Source organism: Chaetura pelagica, unplaced genomic scaffold (assembly GCF_000747805.2).
Source record: "Chaetura pelagica isolate M959 unplaced genomic scaffold, ChaPel_1.0 scaffold184, whole genome shotgun sequence".
Lineage (NCBI taxonomy): Eukaryota > Metazoa > Chordata > Aves > Apodiformes > Apodidae > Chaetura > Chaetura pelagica.
Window position 1 is genome coordinate 1 of NW_009953184.1, and position 21588 is coordinate 21588.

The following is a 21588-nucleotide window of genomic DNA, read 5'->3' on the forward strand; positions in this document are numbered from 1 at the left end:
TACAAGAGGAACATTGAACATCCTTTTTCAGTAGTTTATTTCCCAATAGCCTTTATATGCCAAAGTTTATTTCCAATCACCTGTTCTCTTCTTTTGACTCTATACCTTTGCTCCTGTTGCAAGGAGTCTATGCCAGGAGATGGGAGGTTTTTTTGTGTATACAGCTGCCTCAGGGGGGAAAAACAAAACCAGCTGTTGATTACTTGAAGGTTTAGTTTACTTGAGGGTATTTTTTTTCAAAGGAGAATAGTTTAAGGCATGTGTTTGCTATGCAGATTTTACACACACATATACAGCAGTTTAAGAAGAAGAAGAGAATAGTTTAAGGCATGTGGTTGCTATGCAGATTTTACACACACATATACAGTATTAATTCCAGATTATATCAGTAGTATGTTTGTTTAAGATTAAAAACTGAGCTTAACTTTCTTGAGGACACGTTTAAAATTAACGTATTTTTCTACATTCACCATCTGACTTCTGCACAAAAAAGTCAGCAAAAAACTGTTTGAATTAACATGTTGCTGGAATCAATTTCTCTCTAGAAGGTGAAAATAAAAAAAAGAACATTACACTGGCTATCATTGTACAACTGGCCTTTCTGAAACAAATCTTGTTTCTTCCCATTGCAAGTTTCTATTTCCCTTCCAGGTACCATAAGCATATATACCCTTTGGGTACATTTTCAATGTAGCTGTTATCTGGGAGAAAGGCACAAATGAAGTCTTAGAAAATGGACTAGACTTAGCATTGCAGATTTGATTAAGGTGAAGGAGTTAGCATTAAGATCATAACTTGTGGAGTGTTATTCACAACTGTGGACTACATCTCTACAAGAGATGTGGTGTCCTCCAGATTTCAGTTCAACCCTATGCAGCCAGAACAGCTTGGTCTGCAGTGGTACCTCTATATAGAGACTTAAACTGTATGTAGAAATTATATGTGGAAATATTAGATGGCTTGTGGATTCCTCTTGCACACTAGGACAGATTTTAATCAAGAAATGTTACATACCCCAACCAATAATAGTGTACCAGTAGAAATATCTCCTCTCTGGGAAAAAGGTTTCTACCAATAAAGTGAAAAGGTACAATCCCTCAATGAAAAGCCAGAAGTAGTTGGACATGACACAGTAGTGAAAAAACACCATCACTGCTTTGCATTCCACCTGCAGAGAATCAAGAAAACCAAAGTTATTTCTGTACTGTTTCCACTTAGCAGATAGAGAAAATGCTTTCAGTCTCTCTAGATCTCTTCTTGGAAAGGAACACAACTGGGACTGGTATTACACACTTTTAATAGTAAAGTTTTAAAAGCATGAGAAGAACATGAGGTCCACTTAAAAGAATGAAGCTTGAAAGGTCAGGAAGCCAATTTTACCAGTGGGAAGTGGCTGATGAGCCTCTGCAAGGAGCTTGAGAACTTGTGTTAGTGGGAGTAAAGGAAAGTGAGCAGAAGTGTCAAGAAAGGGAGTGTTTACTGTAAAAACAATATAAGTTTTAATTAATTTACTGGGAGTAAAAGCAGAACGCAATAGAAAAAAAACAAAAACAAAAATAATCAAGAAACTTGGGTTGTTTACCTTGGAGAAAAGGAGGCTAAGGGGAGACTATCACTAGTGCTCCAGTACTACCTGAAAGAAGGTGGAGCAAGGGGCAGGTTGGTCTCTTCTGCCAAGTTATAAGTCTTAGAGCAAGAGGTAATGGCCTCAAGTTGCACTAGCTCATGCTGTATATTTGGAAAAATCTCTTCCTGGCAAGGGTTGTCAGGGCCTGGCCCAGGCTGCCCAGGGCAGGGGGGGAGTCCCCATCCCTGGAGGGGTTTCCAAGCCCTGGCGATGGTGCTGAGGGACATGGGGCAGTGGTGGGCTGGGAAGTGTTGGGTTAATGGTTGGACTCGATGATCTTAAAGGTCTTTAATTCTGTGCTTCTATGATAAAAGCCTTAGGTGGAAACCAAGCTCTACTCTGACTGTGAGAATAAGACACACTTGCCTTTCCAATGTTTCATCTCAGTGAGATGTCATTTGTCCTACACAGGTAGGACTTTTCAACAAGTCAGAGCAGAATAAGTGTATAAACTGGAAGCTCCTGCCTGGGGCAGTGTAAGGCTCACAGTTTAGACTGGTTCCCATTTGTACTGCATCCTCTGGGGTAAATCTACAGCCAGTATGTAGAAACCATCAGATCTTGAGTTTCTTTATGGAAGCTCTACCACATCTGAAGATCTGGCTAATAGATGGTTGATTTTAAAGTGTTTTATGATTCAAGTTTTTTGAAACAAAGATGCAGATGCAACTATTAGAAGAGTGGTGTGAACATTCTACAGATCTAACACTTTTTCAGCTTTATCATGAGGAAAATTAAAAGCAAAGACTAGTTTCAATGACAAAGAAAAGGCTGACTAAGACACTACACAGCTGCACTTTCATTGTGAAAGTGACTCAGAGTGAATTTAGCTCATAATTGGATGGATAAAGATCTCAGTTTGGGAACTCACTGTAATTCTGTCATAATTACATCTGGTGAGCTGATTTATCAAATAAAATACGACCTTAAATGTGAAAGGAACTGGGATTAAATGCAAGTGCATCTGTGAATGAGACTGCTTTCCATGAAACCATACGTTCTAGAGACAAAATTGTGGTTAATATTAATGATTTTTTGAGAGTCTGGCCATTAGGGGTATTTTCTATGCCTGAATGGTCACCCTTTCTACACAGCACTCTGCCTGACACTCAGAACAAACAAGGCTCTGGAGAAAAAGCAGACCTTTGGATGAAGAAAACTGCTGTGTCTGCTCTCATCCTACCTACCTTTATGCGGATCTGTGAAAGGGAGAAACAACCTGCTTGCAGTCAGAGACCAAAACCTGAAGGCTTGTCTGAAGGGACAGACCACTGGACACCAATGACATAATGAGACAATACCATCCACAGTTTTGCTGTGAACCTGGAGGGAAGTTTACCACCTATTACCTTCTCTTGTAATAGCTTCTCAGCCTATGGTACCCAACAGGCTGCTGCCTGTCTGGCTATTTTTTGTTATCTCATGCTGAAATAAAGAAAAGGAAAGGCTCTGAGTTTGGTTTTACTTACTGTTGAGATAAAGCAGTGGTTGCCATCCTGTTCTGCATAAAGAACCCCATCTTTAATGAATACAGATATTGCACGTAGAATGAATGAAACAAAGAGGTTCATGTGGATAAAATTTCGAGTGCAGTGAAGCTTCCTAGAGAGGAAAGAGCAAGGGAGAGGAAAAGAAGAAAAAAAAAGCCTTTTCTTTCATGGAAAAACACACTAAGCCTATCTGCACATATGGCTGGAGCTCCTAACACCTTGGTGATAAGAATATCCACATCTGGAAGTCAAGAGTGTGAATAATACTGACCCTAAACCTGACCAAGAGGAGGATTTGGGTTTTTCCTGTAAAACAGGCAGGGCAGACCAAAACAGACCCAGCTCAATGTGGCTACTGCCATTGTATTAAAGAGATGTACAGCTTCTACAGTTGCATCTACAGTCCAGCAAAATGTGACTACTGGAGTGTGTCCAAGCTGGGGGAATGACTCTGTTAAAGGGTTGTCTCCCTCTTACTCTACATCTGGCGAGATAAAACCTCAAACATTGCTTTGGGCTGATGAGCTCCAGCCTCTTTCCTTCAATGACTGAGCAGCCCACTGCTCATGTCCTGACTCACCTGAAACGACAGAGGATAACCATGGCAGTGGTGAGGGAAACAAGAGAAGTGCTGTATCCCACTGTGTACAGAGCCTTCACAGACAGGTAGTAGTAATCCTTGGGAGGCAAACAACACGTGGTTAAACAGTTCATCTATGGTCACACCTTCCTTACCCTGTCAACACGCTGGGGGAACCACAGGCAGGATTTGTTTCTTGAACAACCTAGTTATTTTCTTCTCATGGTTCCCCTGAGATCTCTGTGTATTAAAGCATTGTTCTGTGTCTGCTGCACTCCTGGGTCTGCAAAACCGTGAAGCTATTTGTCAGTGAGCTAGAAAGCCCTGCTTATCTTTCTTTTACCACTGTGTGTGGATCAATAGAAGAAAAGTAGCTGGCTAAGGGATTCCTTAATCAACAGTGGAAGAACTGGGGGGTAACCCAGGCTTCTAGCAGTTACAGGATCCCTCAACAGTAAATGCTCATATTCTGGAAATATTCAGTACAGGGCTAGGAAGGATTTAAATCTTGCTTCTCAGATATTTACGCCCATGAATATCTGATTGTTTCATTCTAATCAGCATCAAATCAGAACACGAGCAGAGGCTGGACTAAAAACAACCTGCTGCTCACACCTTATTTCGTTTAAAATTCTAAAATTAATTCCCACCTGGTTATCAGATTCTGTTTCATTTTCATCAAACCCGCAGGCATCATAATAATGAGGAAAAGGTTCAGACCAGCCATCTTCAGTGCAGTTTCTGCTGATGTCCCCTAGGTCAAATGCAGTTGGAAACGTGACATTGCAGAAGCAAAACCCAAGACATACCCTCCCTCCCCTTGATACACAACCCAATAAAACCTCCCAGTATCACTGGGGTTGCTATTTATATTTATGAAGAAGACTTCAATGGCATCTTGAAAGTTTAATGACATCTTTAATGATCCAGTTCTACAACAGGCACCCACAGATGTCCACTACTACAGCTGGTCCCCAGAGAGCAAAAAAGTTTTAACCAGTGTGGTCAGTGCCTCCAGGCCACCAAAGATCTCATTCTCAAGAGGAAACCTAATGCAGAGGTCAGCATTGTCCATTAATCTCCATTGATTCTGAAAGGCTTCTAGGGAATACAGTTTTGATGGAGACACCTACAGGTTAAGTTCAGTGCTTATAAATGGACAAGCTCTTTGTGCTATTTAGGATGATCTATATCTGAGGCATCTGCATGGGACTGGCAAGAAAACACAAGGCTAATGTGACTTTTTGGAGCAGCTGCTGGAAGCCAGGCAGAATACTGTGGGATATGTAAAATAGCCACTCTCTGGCTATGCTGAGGTAGCTGGATTGTTCTCCTTCAGTCAGGTAATATGCAGCATAACTCATTTATCTTTGAGTCTAGATCTGACAGTGACTTTGCGAAGAGGGTTTGTAGGAAAACAAAAGAAAGGTGGAGTGAAAACCTCTTTCCCATCTCTGTCTTCATAGCAATTGAGTTCATTTACATCTCCAGATCCACCGTGATGCTGTTTTTAAGAACCATTGCTCTTGCCAGAGCTCCCTGACCTGGTTGAAAAATTAAAGCTGGGCTGTTGGCTGCACTTCTTCCTCTCCAGCACAACAGAACACTTTCCACTTATTGAACTATTCCAGTTTTTGGAGCTCAAGCTCTACCTTGACCAAAACTGATGGAAATTTCTGTAGTTTTTTGTTTTCCCTTTTTTTTTTTTTTTTTTTAAATTTAGGGTTGTGCTGCTTTGCATTCTTAGACCAGTTTAGTTAAGTAGCTCCTAACACCAGCAGTGACGTTACATTTGGAGAATCTGTTTGCCTTCATGCAGCAGAATAATTTAATCACAACATTCATATAAGAACACTGCATTACTTGACATATTTTGGTAAATTGCTCTTCCACATTCATCCCTAGTTTTCTATGGAAAATAACCACTGACTCATGGAGTTGACCTTCCTTAACAATGTTTAGTAATTATTTTTAAGTAGGTTGATATAATTTATAAGAACATGTTAGATTAGTAAGCTAACTAGGGGAAGAATACATTTTCATAATATTGCTAAAAGTAACACACCAGAAAATGTGTCACCATAATTAAAATAATATCTACATGGCAGGAGAAAAAACTTGGAGCTTCCTGTTTAAGAGAGTTAAAATAAAAAGAAAAACATTCCATGGTTCTCCTGCTTACCTAAGGGAGACTGGGCTGTGCTTTCCAGCAGGTCATAATCACCTATAAAAATGGAAATTTGGTATGAAATTGTTTTGTTTGTGTTTTCTATTAGGGCACAAACTGGCCTCAGTGGAAATCAGTGAATAGAATCCAATCGATTTGCATTTGTTTGGATGAGCCCAAAGGCAAGAAATTCTTGACTCTGCCATTTCAGGAAGTAAACAGTTTTACTTGTGAGTCTAAATTAAAGTTGAACTTATAAAATTGCTCCTGCAAGCAGTGGGCACAGTGCTAAAAATACATACAATCACACTACAGCCAATTATATTGTGAAAATACAAAAATAAGACAATTTATCTTTAGAACTTTTAACTTATAATCCATAGATATTTAAGTGTTGCCAGTTTTCAAAGAAGTAAAGATAAAATATTTCCTTGCTTCAATGACAAAAATCAATAATTAATTTGCTTTAAGTAAGACAGTTTAATTTTGTGGGTTTAGGTTAAATCATATTGATTTCTAGAAACTGATCAGATTTTTACTTCCACTTCTTATCAGTGTTACAATGAACCACAGATATTTATTATCATAATTGCTGATAAACAGAGAACTTTTCAATAATCTTATATTATCATGTGCTCTTCACACCATTTTTGAGAATAGAGATGAACAAAATCACTTCTTACCTGCATGGGTTTGCCCCAAATTATCTACTTCCCAACCTGAAATTAGAAGAAAAAATCATTAATTTGATCTTGCTAATACTTTCCTTACAATAAGAGGAGTGGACGTAGCAGATCCTAGAGGAGAACTGCAAGAAAATTTTGTTTAAACCCTTTTTTTCAAGACCATTACTGTATACTTATGGCTGGAAAGGGGTTTTCAGAAGATGGTCCATTGCATTGTATTGTTTTATCTGGTTATTGTGGAGTTTCATCAAACTCTAGCAAGGGCATGAAAAAGAGATTGGAGAGTTTTTGTTTTTGTTTTTGGTGTGGTTTTTTTCATAGAATCATAGAATCACAGAATCATAGAATCGCATGGGGTTGGAAGGCACATCTAGAGATCAAGTCCAACCCCCCTGCTACAGCAGGAACACCCAGGGCAGCTCACACAGGAACGTGTCCAGTTGGGTCTTGAAAGTCTCCAGAGATGGAGACTCCACAACCTCTCTGGGCAGCCTGTCCCAGGGCTCGGTCAACATCACGGTAAAGAAGTTTCTTCTCATGTTGAGGTGGAACTTCCTGTGCTCTAGTTTGTGTCCATTTCCCCTCATCCTATCACAAGCACCACTGAAAAGAGACTGGCCCATTCCTGACATCCATCCTTTGGATATTTATAAACATTAATAAGGTTCCCTCTCAGTCTTTTCTCAAGACTACACAGCCCCAGGTCTCTCAGCCTTTCCTCATCAGGCAGGTGTTCCAGTCCCTTCATCATCCTTGTAGCCTCCATTGGACTCTTTCCAGTAAATCCCTGTCCCTCTTGAACTGGGGAGCCCTGAACTGGACACCCCACCCCAGATGTAGGTCAGAGTAGAGGGGGAGGAGAACTTCCCTTGACCTGCTGACCACAATGTTCTTGATGCATCCCAGGATACTATTGGCTCTCTTGGCCATGAGGGCACATTGTTGTTCCATGGATAATTTGTTGTCCACCAGAACCCCAAATTCTTTCTCCACAGGGCTGCTTTCTAGCAGGTCAGCCTACATTTTGTTGTTTTGGGTTTTTTTGGTTTTGTGGTGTGGGGTTTTTTGTTTTGTTTGTTGTTGGTTTTTTTTGTGGTTGGTTTGTTTGTTTGGTTTTTTTGTGTGTGTGTTTTGGTTTGGATTTTTTTTGAAGGGGAGAGGATTCTAAAATAAGAAAGACTCACAGGTTTCCAAAAATATTGTGCTGAAATCCACGCTGATTTGTTTAATATGATTTCAAATATTGCAATTGCATCCTACTCAGTGTTTCACCCGAAATGCACCGAAATCAGACTTTCCTGAATCCTCAGTGGGTTTTGGCTCAAGGTGGGTGCTGAGGGATGAGTGAAGAGGAGCTGCCTTAAGCCACCAAGTGGTGCTGCTGCATCGTGCACAGACACAGAGGAACCTGGAGCAGCTGACTGCAAATAGCTCTGCCACTGGCCCCTCATCTGGTGACAAAAATCTTTCCAACGTTTCATTGACCACTACAGCAGGTTAAATGTTTAGATGAGCTTAGTCCTGTGTCCTCCGGAGTAATCACAGGGCTTCAGGTTGTTCTTTAACCCTGAACATATGGTGAAACTGGAAATGCCATTGTGAGAAGAGTTTTAATAAAAGTAAAATCCAAATGAAGATTGATTTTGATCCTGAAAAAGAGAGCATCTTAGGCAACATAAGAGTAAAGGGAGTCTTTTTCATACAGCATAAACTACATTTTATATTTAATACTTTTTCAAACTCCTTAATAATTTTAAATCCATTGATTTATCTCTTTCCTCTAAAAAAAAACAGATGGCCTTTTGATCTTGTAAAACAAAAACCAGAGGGTTTAGTGTGAAGATGATGGTGAGAGTCTAGAAAGCAGCTGAAATTTTTGCTAAACCACTTCAATCTTTTTCAGCATCCCCCCCTCCCAGGTCCTGTGCTGTTGCTTTGAATGGAATGATTCAACATGAAATGTGAACAAACGACCTGCTAGTAACACTGGAGGGTTAATCCTGAAAGCCATGATGAGAACACCCTTGTTCTCCTGGCTTCTCTGCCCAACTCCATCTGCTTTCAAGACATTACATACCAGATTTCTTGGACATTTGCAAATATTGGGCAAGTCTAATTCTGAAGAGAAATCACCAGTGCTCTGAGCACACTTTTTCCAGTGGAGATCAAGTCAACCTGCTGCATCAGACTAGAATTACCAGCTGCTGCAGAAGGGCTGTAGCTGTGCTTCACATTCTGGGCAAAATAACAGGGATGTCTCTGCAGAATATTTTTGACTGGCCTGTTTTCCCTCTGGGGCCTTCCAACACCCAACTTTATTAACAGGGATATAGCTCAGGTTGAGATGCTTATGGTGCTCAAATCTGAACTCAGAATATCAACTTCAGGATATCCTGTGGGAATTTTTAGCTGTGTTTTTATTTGGCAGAGGATCAAAGAACAAGCCACTGTTCCTTGATCCCTCTTTCATACTGTCTTTCTTAGGCTGCTGCCACTGAAATTGGTATTTCATAATAAAACTGGTTCCTTACACCAAGACACCTCACTCAGTAGCCTGACCCACAGAAGCAGGGTAAGAAGAAACAGCAAAAAACTTTCCAATTGTTTTAATTTATTTGTTTTACTCATAAAATTCCAGTTTTAGTTTATTAGTTTTGTAGAGAGGCTAAAATCCTGAAATGTGATTTTGCAAACTTTCTAGGATTTGTATTGCAGAAAGACTAGGCCTATAATAAGAAGATTTAAACCTGATGTTCCTGGTATTCTGACATGTTATATTGATTGATCAGAACAACACATTTTTTAAAAATGTAAATGTTTGAAATCTAGCTGTATTTTTCCTATCATCTAAAAAGGAAGAAATGAAAATTACCAAACACAGGTGGTAGCTGGTTACTCTGATGTTAAAATATTATATTTGAGCTCATTTTTCATTTCATTACATCAGTAATGACTGTTTAAACATTCCATTAATGTAGGTTTGTAAAATGAAGAGGTTTTTTATAATAGTACAGTACATATACCTAAATTATGATTGCATTTTAGCTGCTTTTAGACACTATGAAGCAATTCACATTTTTGACAACGTGAACTTCCTGGTGGCTGCAGGACCAGACTTGTCTTTTATTAACATAACATTCTACGTCTGAGGCCTTGCTAATGCACTGAAGAAAGTTCCATGACAACTCTGCTCTACAGGCTTTTAGCCTTGATACATCAAGCTAATTTTCACTAATAAATTAAGCTACTGGGAAGTCAATTAGATTTACACATTATGCTCTGAATTACAGTAAAAGTCAGAGTTTGCCTAATGAGTGTTGGGGTAACACACGTATGTAGAGTTATAGTTGTGTGTGTATATATAGATAAATAAGCACCCAATGAGGGAATATGCAACCACCATCTGCCTTCAAATGCCCACATGCTGCTGCTGCCCTTTTCCCTGACACCATATATTTAGGTATCCTGCCCCAGATTATGGATATTTGTATGATAGATAACTGTACTAGTAACTATATTTACTCACATGTAATAGAGTGAGATAATGTTCCTTTGGATTATTTCTATGCTTAACATAAGATATTAAGCTTAAAGAGGGGAGATTCAGGTTGGACATTAGGAAAAAGTTCTTTCTTGTGAGGGTGGTGGGATGCTGGCCCAGGTTGCCCAGGGAGGTTGTGGATGCCCCCTCCATTGGGGTCCTCAAGGCCAGGATGGATGGGGCTTGGAGCAACCTGATCTAGCGGGACATGTCTCTTTTCACACAAGGGGGATGGAACTAGATGATCTTTAAGGTGCCTTCCAACTCTAGCCATTATACTACTCTATGATTCTAATATCTCTACATATATAGGGCAACGTCTGAACTTACATGTGGGCTGGGGTTGTAAGAAGATCAGCTATAGAACAGTTCCTCTCATTTTTCAAATTGTTACCCTGAAGCTCTATTTTTATGTTCTGTCTCTTTTCTTTTCTTTTCTTTTCTTTTCTTTTCTTTTCTTTTCTTTTCTTTTCTTTTCTTTTCTTTTCTTTTCTTTTCTTTTCTTTTCTTTCTTTCTTTTCTTTTCTTTTCTTTTCTTTCTTTCTTTTCTTTTCTTTTCTTTTCTTTCTTTCTTTTCTTTTCTTTTCTTTTCTTTCTTTCTTTTCTTTTCTTTTCTTTTCTTTTCTTTTCTTTTCTTTTTTCTTTCCTGTGAGGGTGGTGGGATGCTGGCCCAGGTTGCCCAGGGAGGTTGTGGATGCCCCCTCCATTGGGGTCCTCAAGGCCAGGATGGATGGGGCTTGGAGCAACCTGATCTAGCGGGACATGTCTCTTTTCACACAAGGGGGATGGAACTAGATGATCTTTAAGGTGCCTTCCAACTCTAGCCATTATACTACTCTATGATTCTAATATCTCTACATATATAGGGCAACGTCTGAACTTACATGTGGGCTGGGGTTGTAAGAAGATCAGCTATAGAACAGTTCCTCTCATTTTTCAAATTGTTACCCTGAAGCTCTATTTTTATGTTCTGTCTCTTTTCTTTTCTTTTCTTTTCTTTTCTTTTCTTTTCTTTTCTTTTCTTTTCTTTTCTTTTCTTTTCTTTTCTTTTCTTTTCTTTTCTTTTCTTTTCTTTTCTTTTCTTTTCTTTTCTTTTCTTTTCTTTTCTTTTCTTTTCTTTTCTTTTCTTTTCTTTCTTTCTTTTCTTTTCTTTTCTTTTCTTTCTTTCTTTTCTTTTCTTTTCTTTTCTTTCTTTCTTTTCTTTTCTTTTCTTTTCTTTCTTTCTTCCTTTCCTTTCCTTTCCTTTCTTTTCCTTTCCTTTCCTTTCCTTTCCTTCCCTTCCCTTCCCTTCCCTTCCCTTCCCTTCCCTTCCCTTCCCTTCCCTTCCCTTCCCTTCCCTTCCCTTCCCTTCCCTTCCCTTCCCTTCCCTTCCCTTCCCTTCCCTTCCCTTCCCTTCCCTTCCCTTCCCTTCCCTTCCCTTCCCTTCCCTTCCCTTCCCTTCCCTTCCCTTCCCTTCCCTTCCCTTCCCTTCCCTTCCCTTCCCTTCCCTTCCCTTCCCTTCCCTTCCCTTCCCTTCCCTTCCCTTCCCTTCCCTTCCCTTCCCTTCCCTTCCCTTCCCTTCCCTTCCCTTCCCTTTCCTTTCCTTTCCTTTCCTTTCTTTTTCTTTTTCTTTTTCTTTTTTCTTTTCCACCTGTGTGCCTTTCTAACTTGAGAGACCTGAACAAATTTATTTACGTCAGTGATGAAATTGGCAAAATTGTTGAGCACATCATTGCATGGGCAGTTAGAGGAGTCCTCTCATTGCCTCACTCTTAGGACATCTACAGTGACAAATAGGTACATCAGACTTCACTGCTAAAGCTTATAGAGATCATTATGAAACAGGCTAGATGAAACACATGGGTATCCCAGGAATGAAGAATAAAAAAATATGCTTTTCATTTTCATTTTGACTGGAAACCCATTTTAAGGGGTTTAGTTCAAGGATTAATTTCATGACTCCTTAAATGACACTTGTGGTCCTCAACAGTCCAAACTTCAGGAAGATGAAGCAAACAGTGGCTGTTAAAGAGTGTCTTAGAACACCATTTATTAAATCAATAATTGCTCACATTAGTCAATAAACTCCTGAGGAAGCTAATGTTATCCTTGACAAAAGATAGTTTACTCAGGACATTGACAGATAATGTTATTCACAGTTTGACCAGACTGAATAGGTAAGTGTCACTCTTTGGGAAGTAAAACAAATCTTCCATTAGTGCTTTAACTGGCATTATTAATTAGGTGTTATCTGCAGCTCTATTTAGAGACTCTCTAGAAGAGCCATTAGAATGCTGCATTGTCAGATCCAAACCCCAAACACAGAAATCAAACATAGATAATATTGGTGATTTTTATTTCCTACATGAAGAGGTGAAAAAAGGAAACAAAAAAAAAGAAAAACAATGAGAAGAAAAGTAAAAATAGAAGTCAAAGGACTTGCCAATGGCAAGTAGCTGAGAATCAAATCTTTCATGTCCTTTTCTTTTACATTTATCAGACTTTCTTCCTTGGTTTTCATTTGCTGAGTCCCAGAAAACATAATTACCTCCTCCCTGTCCTCCAACACACAAGAAATTTGATGCAATCAGTTGTTGCTTCTGATTTAAAGTGACCAGGACTGGCAAAGCTAAAGCCAAGAAACAGCCTGTGTATGATGAGCTTCAGAGCTCAGTGCAGCCTTTTAGATCTTCTCCTTCATGCCAAATTTGTGCTGGCTGCTCTTGGTATCAGCTGGCATGGCAACTGCTTTATCTCCCGTAGATTTGTTTATCTGAGCACAACTTGCATTTAACCCTTTTGTTCCAGCATTTGTCCCTTATTAGTGACAGGATGGGGAATGAAAAGCTTCCAAAGCTGTAATATCCTGAAATGGCTTGCCCACAATTTTCCCTTATTCCTGATATTCCCATGTCAGTATTATGATATGGAGGCCCACATAGGAAATGTTCCCAGAGGTTAGATTTTCACAACATCTAGATCAATGTGCAAGGCTCACACTGTTCTTACTGTGTGTCAATTTTGACCCTTGGGAAATTGCAGAGACTGGGGTACACAGAGGTTATGGAAAACATTTCCTACACTCACTTGTTATCCTGCTGTCCCAGATACGTGGCTGATGAGCTGACTAAGCAGGAATCTGATTATATTTTTCCCCGTTTTCTACAGCAGTGTATAAAGCTTAACATCCAATTGATGAAGATGAAATAAATCAGGGAGCTCTCACGCCCAGCTCCACAGCATCCACCATGCTGTGCCTCTTCTCTCCCTTCCCTGTTGCTGCCTGCTGCTCTTCCCCACCAGCAATCTGTTCCGCCGGCTGGCGAAGCTGCAGTCAGGAGCAGCAGGCTCCTTAGCAGCTTTTCTGGGGCTTTCTGAGCACAGCTACCACTTGCACACTCTGCCTGCTGCTTCTAATGCCCTCTGCCCGCTCCTGTACCTTGGCACAGACTGTTCAACCAGCCTGGTCCCTTCCTTCTGGCTCCTTTTTTCCTGGGGGAAAGTGATCCAGAATTGGCTGCTAGGTCTCATGAACAGGATCTGCTGAAAGGGGCAGCCAGGCAAGGTTACAGACTAACCTTTCATGTTCCTACACTTTTTCCTATGCTAAGACCTTCCCTCCTCTTGTTCCAGGGGTTTTTGTTTGTCCAGCCTCCTACCCCATAGACAACACTTTAAACTATGGATTCAAAGTAATCAGCACCGTTGAAATTTACTGCTTATTGCCCTTTGCCTGGTCAGAGGATTTGTGAGCACAGTGCTTGCACAGAGATGGTGTTGTTCACTGCATGCAGGAAACAGGAACACTGAGGCAGAGGAAAATGAAGGGTAAGATTAGGAAGTCTGGTTCATATTTGGGTGACTGAACAAGAACTGGTGCCTAAGGACATCTGAGGAACTGATCCTGTGGGGCAAATTCAGATTTGAGAGGATAAGGGGTAATGGTTTTAAACTGAAAGGGGAGGGATTTAGGTTTGAGATCAGGAGGAAATTCTTCAGTGGGAGGGTGGTGAGACACTGACACAGGCTGCCCAGAGAACTTGTGGCTGCCCCATCCCTGGCAGTGTTGAAGGGCAGGTTGGATGGGGCTTGGAGCAACCTGGTCTGGTGGGAGGTGTCCCTGCCCATACAGGGGGGTTGGAACTAGATGATTGTTATGGTCCCCTCCAACTCCAACCATTCTATGATTCAATGATTCTATGAAATTCATCCCATCCAATTTACCCACCTGAAGATATGTTCATCAGGTTTTTAAGTTTCCTCCCATAAAGAGCAAAGAGATTGTCATTTCCAGAGAGTGATTTATTTTAGCTGTCTACTCTAGGATGAGATAAATAAGATTCTGCAACTTCTTGGTTGCCCAGTAGATTGTGCAAAGCATTGTAGTAAAGGCAGTGATGGAACTGATACATGAGTCCTCTCTTCCTACATCCCATGCTAACTTCAGGGAACAAGGTTTAACGACTTAGAGACACAAAGAACCAGTGAATCATGCCTGGAGATCATGGGATAATACCATTGAGGTCCTGTATGGAGAACCTAAAGGTCACAGTTAATAGGGCTGGCTGAGGCAGGACTGATGTACAGATGTGATCAACAACATGAAGGAGAAATTATGACTTTCTTCTTTTTCTCTTTCTTATCAAAGGGTATGAAACCAGCAGTGGACTGAGGTCACCATAGCAACTGCTAGGCTTCATCTAAATATTATGTACGTGCTTCCTTTGAGACTGGCTGTCAGAGGAGCCTCCATCAGAGTGCAAGAACAGTACAAATACTATGGAAGTACCTCCTAGCTCTGAAGAGGTCAAGGGTTTCAGAGAACAACACTTTTTTTTTTTTTTTTTTTTTTTTTTTTTAGGTAAGAAACACAGAAATAAAAAACCTTGTCCAGTGGAAGTTATCAGTTATGAAATAATTCCTCAAAAAAAGGCAGCATACTAAGTCACTTGCTTAAAAGCAAGAATGAAGGTGTGCCCACCACACCCAACATCTCACAATCAACTGAAACCCTTTCTCAATTCTTTGTTGTCAAGGGGAGAAACAAGAGCAGAGCTAAGGCCTCTAGTAAAGGCTGAAGCATCTCCTCAAAAGGTCCTACAGTGATACATCACTGTATTACTTCTTTCTGTCCAAGTGTTTTCCAAAGTGCTTAGCAGCTTTCAACATGTTCCACCCTTGCATGTTTCTCAGAGGAGCATAATTGTATTATTTTCCAAGGCAAATTTACTTTTCAGATCATATTGACAAAGATCTTGAGCTGTGTTAGAGATTTCCCCTGGCCACTGCAGGGTGTCATCTTGCAAGGAACAAAGGACTTGATCTTAAGCCAAAATGCCCTTGGTCATTGAATCATGAGTTTGGGTTGGAAGGGACCTTAAAGATCATCCAGATCCAACCTCCTTGCATGGGCAGGGACACCTCCCACTAGACCAGGTTGCTCCAAGCCCTGTCCAACCTGCCCTTCAACACCTCCAGGGATGGGGCAGCTACAGCTTCACTGTTCCAGTGTCTCACCATCCTCACAGGAAAGATTTTCTTCCTAATTTCTAACCTAAGTCTCCCCTCTTCCAGTTTTAATCCACTACCCCTCAGCTTCTCACTACAAGCCCTTGTAAAAAGTCACTGCCCAGCTTTCCTGTAGGTCCTCATGGTCATGTTGCATGTTTGAGTACCAGAGTCTTATGTCCCCATTATTTGCTGGGGAAGGCCATCATAAGTCATTTTCCTGCAAAAAAGCATCTGTGAGGCCTTAACTACTTGACTGGAAATGTAAATACAGTTGCTGTTCTTTGATGGCAATATTTTCCTCCCAATTCCCTCTGCATTGCAGATAGACTTTGTGATGCTGGGACCGAGGAGACAAGCTTAATTACAGATTGTCCTCCTTGCTTTGGAAAAAAAAGCTGCAGTAATCCCAGGGCTTTACAGCCTGTGCAAAGCCTAGGGATAAGAACCAGCAGGAAAGGACTTGTTCTCCAGTAAGCACTATCATCTTGGTTACTGGCAAGGCTTATTGTTTTTAACATCAACACTCTTTAGGTCTCTTGTACTCATTCTTTGTGTCAGAAGGAACTTGCTGAGCACCAAGTGACAATAACACATGTGCAATTTGCAGACAGCTTTGAAAGCTGTCCAAAACCTTCAGCTGGGACATATTTAAAACCCAGATACTTTTGCATTCATTGAACTTGCTTCTGAATGCTACATAAGATGTTATCTAAAGCGAAGGATGAAGTTATGGAATACACAGAGTGCTTGTTTCTTCAAAGAATAATTAATCTCTGTTGGCTCATTATTATTCCCATGATGAAAAATATATGGAATGGGTCATGTCTGTTTTTTAGAGACAACTCCTTGGTTCTGGCATTTTTCTTTCCTCGTTTTTCATGCAGGATGTTAAAATACCCACCAGGGGTGAGATCTGCTTGGATAGAAATCTAGACTTTTGCACTGATCTTTTGCCTTGCCTATTTGACAGCCAAATGCAATTTCCAATTTCAGGCTGCTGCAATGTTGACCTTAATTTCAGCCCATAGCAAAGAAAACCTGCACTTTCTACTTCAGAAGAAAAGTGTACAATCTTCCAGATCAATTTTGTTGTTTAAATGCCCCTAATCTTTAACAGTTGCATTTCTCTCTGACCATATCAAAAAATGTCACAACATAAGCCAAACTAATAGAAAATGGAACTTGCAAACATTTTCAACAGCTTTCACTCTGGGAAGACAATGACTTTCAATGTCTTGTCAGCCAGTTTGGGAGTTAGGTATCATTTTTACAGTGATATATAGTCAGCACTTAAAGACTTTACCAGGACTGTTTCCCCAGAAATGACACAGGAGAACTTTCCACATAGGAACATGCAGCATCAGTTCCTCTCTCATTACGTCTTCTCTTTTCATCCTATTCTGTCTGATTAAGGATAACATTTAAAGTCAGAAAGGAGAAAAAAGCCACAGATGGCTTCCCAAATCCAATTAACCTTGCATTCATAAATCCTGTTGTCCATCCATGATATCTCTAGTGCAGAATATATGAGGCTTGGTCTTCTTACAAACAAGTACTTCTGTGTCTCTCAGTGTTTTTAATGGGATCAGTAACAGACTATTTTCAATTTCTTCTTCTCAGGGACAATGAAGATTGTTGGCTGAGCACTCAAATCATATAATTTCCAGAGCAGCAACCACTTTGCTTCAAAAAAGTGAGCTTAGGATATAATTCCCTCTTCAACTCTGTAATACCTGGATTCTTTCTTTATTCTACTGGATTTTAATTAGGAATCCTTCACCCTAGTATTAACATAGGATGCATTTTATGTCTTCAGTAAAAATTATGTACAATCTCACTGTTTTACATAGCAAACCAAACTTTGTAGTAATAATCCTTCTGGGTGTAGCAGGTAGTGTCCTAGACTGAGCATCAGATAAACATTCTGAATTTCTGGAAGATTCAGTAAGAGCTAATCATATTCATGGTATGGATTTGTGAATGAAAGCATTTTCTCAATGTGGAGCATATGGCAAGGCTCAGAAACTCCTTGGTATCATTTGTATGTTTCTACTGCAAATCAAAGATTCAAAAATATGCTCATTTCTGATCTGGCTTTTAGGTTTCTTTCAATGGTCTTTTTGAGTACTGTAACTTTAAAGGTTCCAGAATAGGAACCAGAATAGGTGTATAGGGCAAAGAAAGCAAAACACAGACTTGGTTTCTGTAGATTTCCACTGCCAAGTGGTACCACTTCTGTCTGCAAAAAAAGTGGGGAAGAAAGAACAATACAGAGAACATTTTCCAGCTGGGAGTTCAGATCACTATTTTGGGGCTATATCTAGGTCTTGCTATGTCATACTGAAATCCAACATCACAGCTTGACACACTTTTTTTCCTTCCTTTGTGAAGATACCTAAGAATGCTTTCAATGTACCCTGTTCTAGGGTGGTTGTCTCTGGGGTTGGTACTGGGAAGGCAGGGGAGCAAGAATAATATACAACAGCTACATCACAGACGTTGTAGATCCTGGTGAGAATGGAATTGTGAATTATCAATCAAAGAAATGAATGCTAAGAGGAAAATAATGTAATATTTAGGAACCCTGTAGAAGGATAGTAGCTGTAATTCTTAACCTACTAGACTGGAAAACACTGAGGAGCTAATAGGATGTTTTTTTTTGTGGAGAGACTTTGAGAATGATCTTTTTTGTTCACAATCTGCATTTGAAAGGAAATGAAAAATTCTGGTAGTTTTGGAGGAGCAGACAGGTGAAATGAAATTTTGCAGGGGTCATCAACCACTCAGCATGGGATTTAGCATCAGACTTTCTGTGTGATGTTGACAGCAGTTAAATGTTACCCCTCAGTTCAATTGCAGTGAAGGGCAGAGCAGAGGATGCTTTCAAATTAAAAACAACAACAGCTGGTACTCTTAGCTAAACCCAGTTTAGTTTATTTTGTAGTGTTTTGTTGGTTTTTTTTCCCTGCATGTGGAAATCAGACATCCAAGTCAAGGCAACCGAATTCCATTCTGAAATTCATAAACAAACCAACCCCATCCAGTGACTTCATTCATCTCAAGAAAAGCGTTTGAGATAGGTCAGAGGAAACATCCTACAAACACACATTGTTTTCTATTTCCTGAACTAGTAATCATATCCATTTGATCACTTCAGATTTGAACATATAACTTCTAGATACCCAAGCCAAGTGAGGCAATCCTTACCCTCCCTTTCAGATTAACACTTCCCCATCATCTTTGTGCCTGTTGTTATACAAGCAACTCTACCTACAGATGTTTCAATGCTTAATAGGAGAGACTTTTTCAAAGTATCATTTAAAGTTATTGCTGCTGTTTGCAAAAAAAAAAAATTATTTATGCTCCTATAAACATGTTGCTGTATTAGGAATCAATATGCTTTTAATAAATGTGAGTGTCAAACTCAGCCTGCTTACATATTCTAGAAACATACCAGCAGCTAGAGGATATTAACAATCTATAAAATGTGATTAGCTGTGTCTTAGAAATCTTTTAGTTACTTAATAACTCTTTATTTAAGGAACTGTCAAAAAATGTGACTTTTTTTTTAATTAAACCCTCAGTGAAAAACATAAACTTGGCTAATTAAAAATAGCAGCAATGATAGTGAAAGCTCATTTAGTTACTTAATAACCCTTTATTTAAGGAACTGTCATAAAATGTGACCTTTTTTTTTATTAAACCCTCAGTGAAAAACATAACTTGGCTAAGTAAAAATAGCAGCAATGATAGTGAAAGCTCATACTGGTTGACCCAGGGGAGTGATTATGGATGTAGGTATTTCCACCTTGGGGTCACTAGTGTAAGTCCAGCTGGATCTGTAGAGATTTCAAACTGCTCCAGATGGAGTGTTTATTTGTTTATCTTATGAATTATGAATTTTGGTTTTTAGGTCTACTGAACAGATGTCCAAACCCACTTCAAACCCAGCATTACAAGAGGTAACAGCTGTTATTTGGGTAGTGATCCTATAAGGAGGGAAAGGAAGTAGGACATATGTTTACACTGCACTGACTACTCCTCCCTTAGGGCCACCCTATGACCCTGCTACAGGTCAAATGTGAAGTACAGAGTGTGAACAGGGCTGTAAATAATTAAAAAATCTTATTTCAGCCCTTCATTTTACACAGCTCTAGTTGTAATAGAGCTATTCATTTGTATGAATGTCTTAGGAGAGACGTGGGCCTGTCAGTGTGGGTCCAGAAAAGTGATCAGAGGGTTGTAGCACCTCTTCCATGAAGAAAGGCTGAGAAGGTTGGGGTTGTTCATCCAGGAGAAACTAAGGTTGTGGAGAGACCATATTGCAGCTTTTCAGCACTTCAAGAGGCCTTATAAGAAAGATGGGAACAACTTTTTTAGCAGAGTGTGTCGAGGCAGGACAAGGGGTGATGGTTTTAAACTGAAAGAGGGGAGATTCAGACAAGATATAAGGAAGATATTTGTTTACAATGAGGGTGGTGAAACACTGGGGCAGGTTGCCCAGAGGGGTGGTAGATGCCTCATCCCTGGGACATTCCAGGTCCAACTAGATGGGCTCTGAGCAACCTGATCTAGCTGAAGATGTCCCTGCTCACTGCAGGGGGTTGGGCTAGGTGACCTTTAATGGTCCCTTCCAACCCAAACTATTCTATGATTTTATGATTCTATGATTCCTCAAGAGCCTTCCTAGCCTTAATTACTTCAGAAATTATAACACTAGGAGAAATGTTGCTGGAAAATTGAAAAGGCAAAATTCTTGTGTGGGATAGAAATAGAAGCACTGGAGACACCCCTTGAAACAAAGAACAGGTAAAAGATAAATGGCAGGGGTGTGTGGACAATTTGGCAGTGGGGGAGATTTCCTGTGCTGTAGATGTGGATGACACCACTCTCATGACACCTCTAGCATCCAGAACAGGCAGGGAGAGAGAGAGAAGTGTTGTGTTACCATGTATTAGCACACTGTAGCTTGAGGGTATGCAGGGGTTGGAGAATACAAGCCACCAAAAAGGAAGGGTCCTAATGAAAATGTGGACAGACTCTGTCTTGAGCAAGGGCCTCCTGCAGTTAAATCAGGAGATAACAATATAACAGCCATCTGCTGGTGCACAATAAATAAGATAAAAGCATTTTGCCTGCAGGTTGAAAGCACCACTGACAACTGGACAGCAAAAATCTTTCATTGAGTCTATATCCTGCACAAAGAATGATCAGAATTAGTTTGACAACCAGGCTGAAGGACAAGTAGTCAAAAAAAGAAAAAAAAGAAATAAATTTGATTACAAAGACCAAGAAAATTGGGGGGGGGAAAGGGGGAAAAAAGCCACAAAAAATGCTGATGTGTGACTTTTTCTATTATCACTAAATGTGGATGGCTCAGTAAGTGCCATTGTACCCTCTGAGCAAATACTGAACCAATACAGCAGTAAGGATTATGTATAATTATCCTGGCTATAATTAAAGCACATAGAATTACAGTAGCAATTATATTTTTATACCTGATATTTTGAAGAGGGAATTATCTTTCCCTGTTTAAAAATTAGGTCCCTGGTTTAACTTAATTTCTCTGAGTACTTGCTGGATAGAGAGAGGTATCTCCAAGGTATGATTCACTTCATGTCTCTTGGAATAATACAAATTGCCTTCTGTGGGTCTTCTCTCTACTGACTATGGAGTTTAGGGCACTGATACAGAGGAAAAACCTAAAGTTTCATATGATCATAATGATCAACCTTAAATTAAGTTCCATTTCACAAGAGCTTGGCACTTGCTTCAGTGTCCAGATGAGTTCAAATGGATGTAGTTAAAGGTGAAGATTTCAGAGTTCCTGGAGCTGTGCAGAAAATACTGTTTCCCACACATTGTGCTCTGAGTGTGGCAATGCAGAGAAGGTGGATTGTGGACTCAAGACTACAAATGAATAAATAAATGGCAAAATAATCTTCAGGAAAAAGGATCCTGGGAGACAATGATGAGCTTGTTCCTCAATGGACAGTGCTAATTAAGT

The 21588-nt window shown here is 40.0% G+C and overlaps 1 protein-coding gene across 1 annotated transcript in view; it reads right to left on the reverse strand.

Annotated features, from left to right (window-relative positions):
• Nucleotides 1-1014: 1014 nt before the first annotated feature.
• Nucleotides 1015-21588, reverse strand: part of ADCYAP1R1 (adenylate cyclase activating polypeptide 1 (pituitary) receptor type I) — a gene marked incomplete at its 3' end in the record, with an annotated part of 71993 nt that continues 51419 nt past the window's right edge. Inside the window, exons 4-9 of the mRNA XM_009997334.1 lie at nucleotides 6548-6583; nucleotides 5880-5921; nucleotides 4348-4451; nucleotides 3698-3795; nucleotides 3097-3229; nucleotides 1015-1168 (exon numbers count right to left, since the gene is read on the reverse strand). Coding sequence (XP_009995636.1) covers nucleotides 1015-1168; nucleotides 3097-3229; nucleotides 3698-3795; nucleotides 4348-4451; nucleotides 5880-5921; nucleotides 6548-6583 — 567 coding nt within the window. The remainder of the gene's footprint in view (nucleotides 1169-3096; nucleotides 3230-3697; nucleotides 3796-4347; nucleotides 4452-5879; nucleotides 5922-6547; nucleotides 6584-21588) is intronic.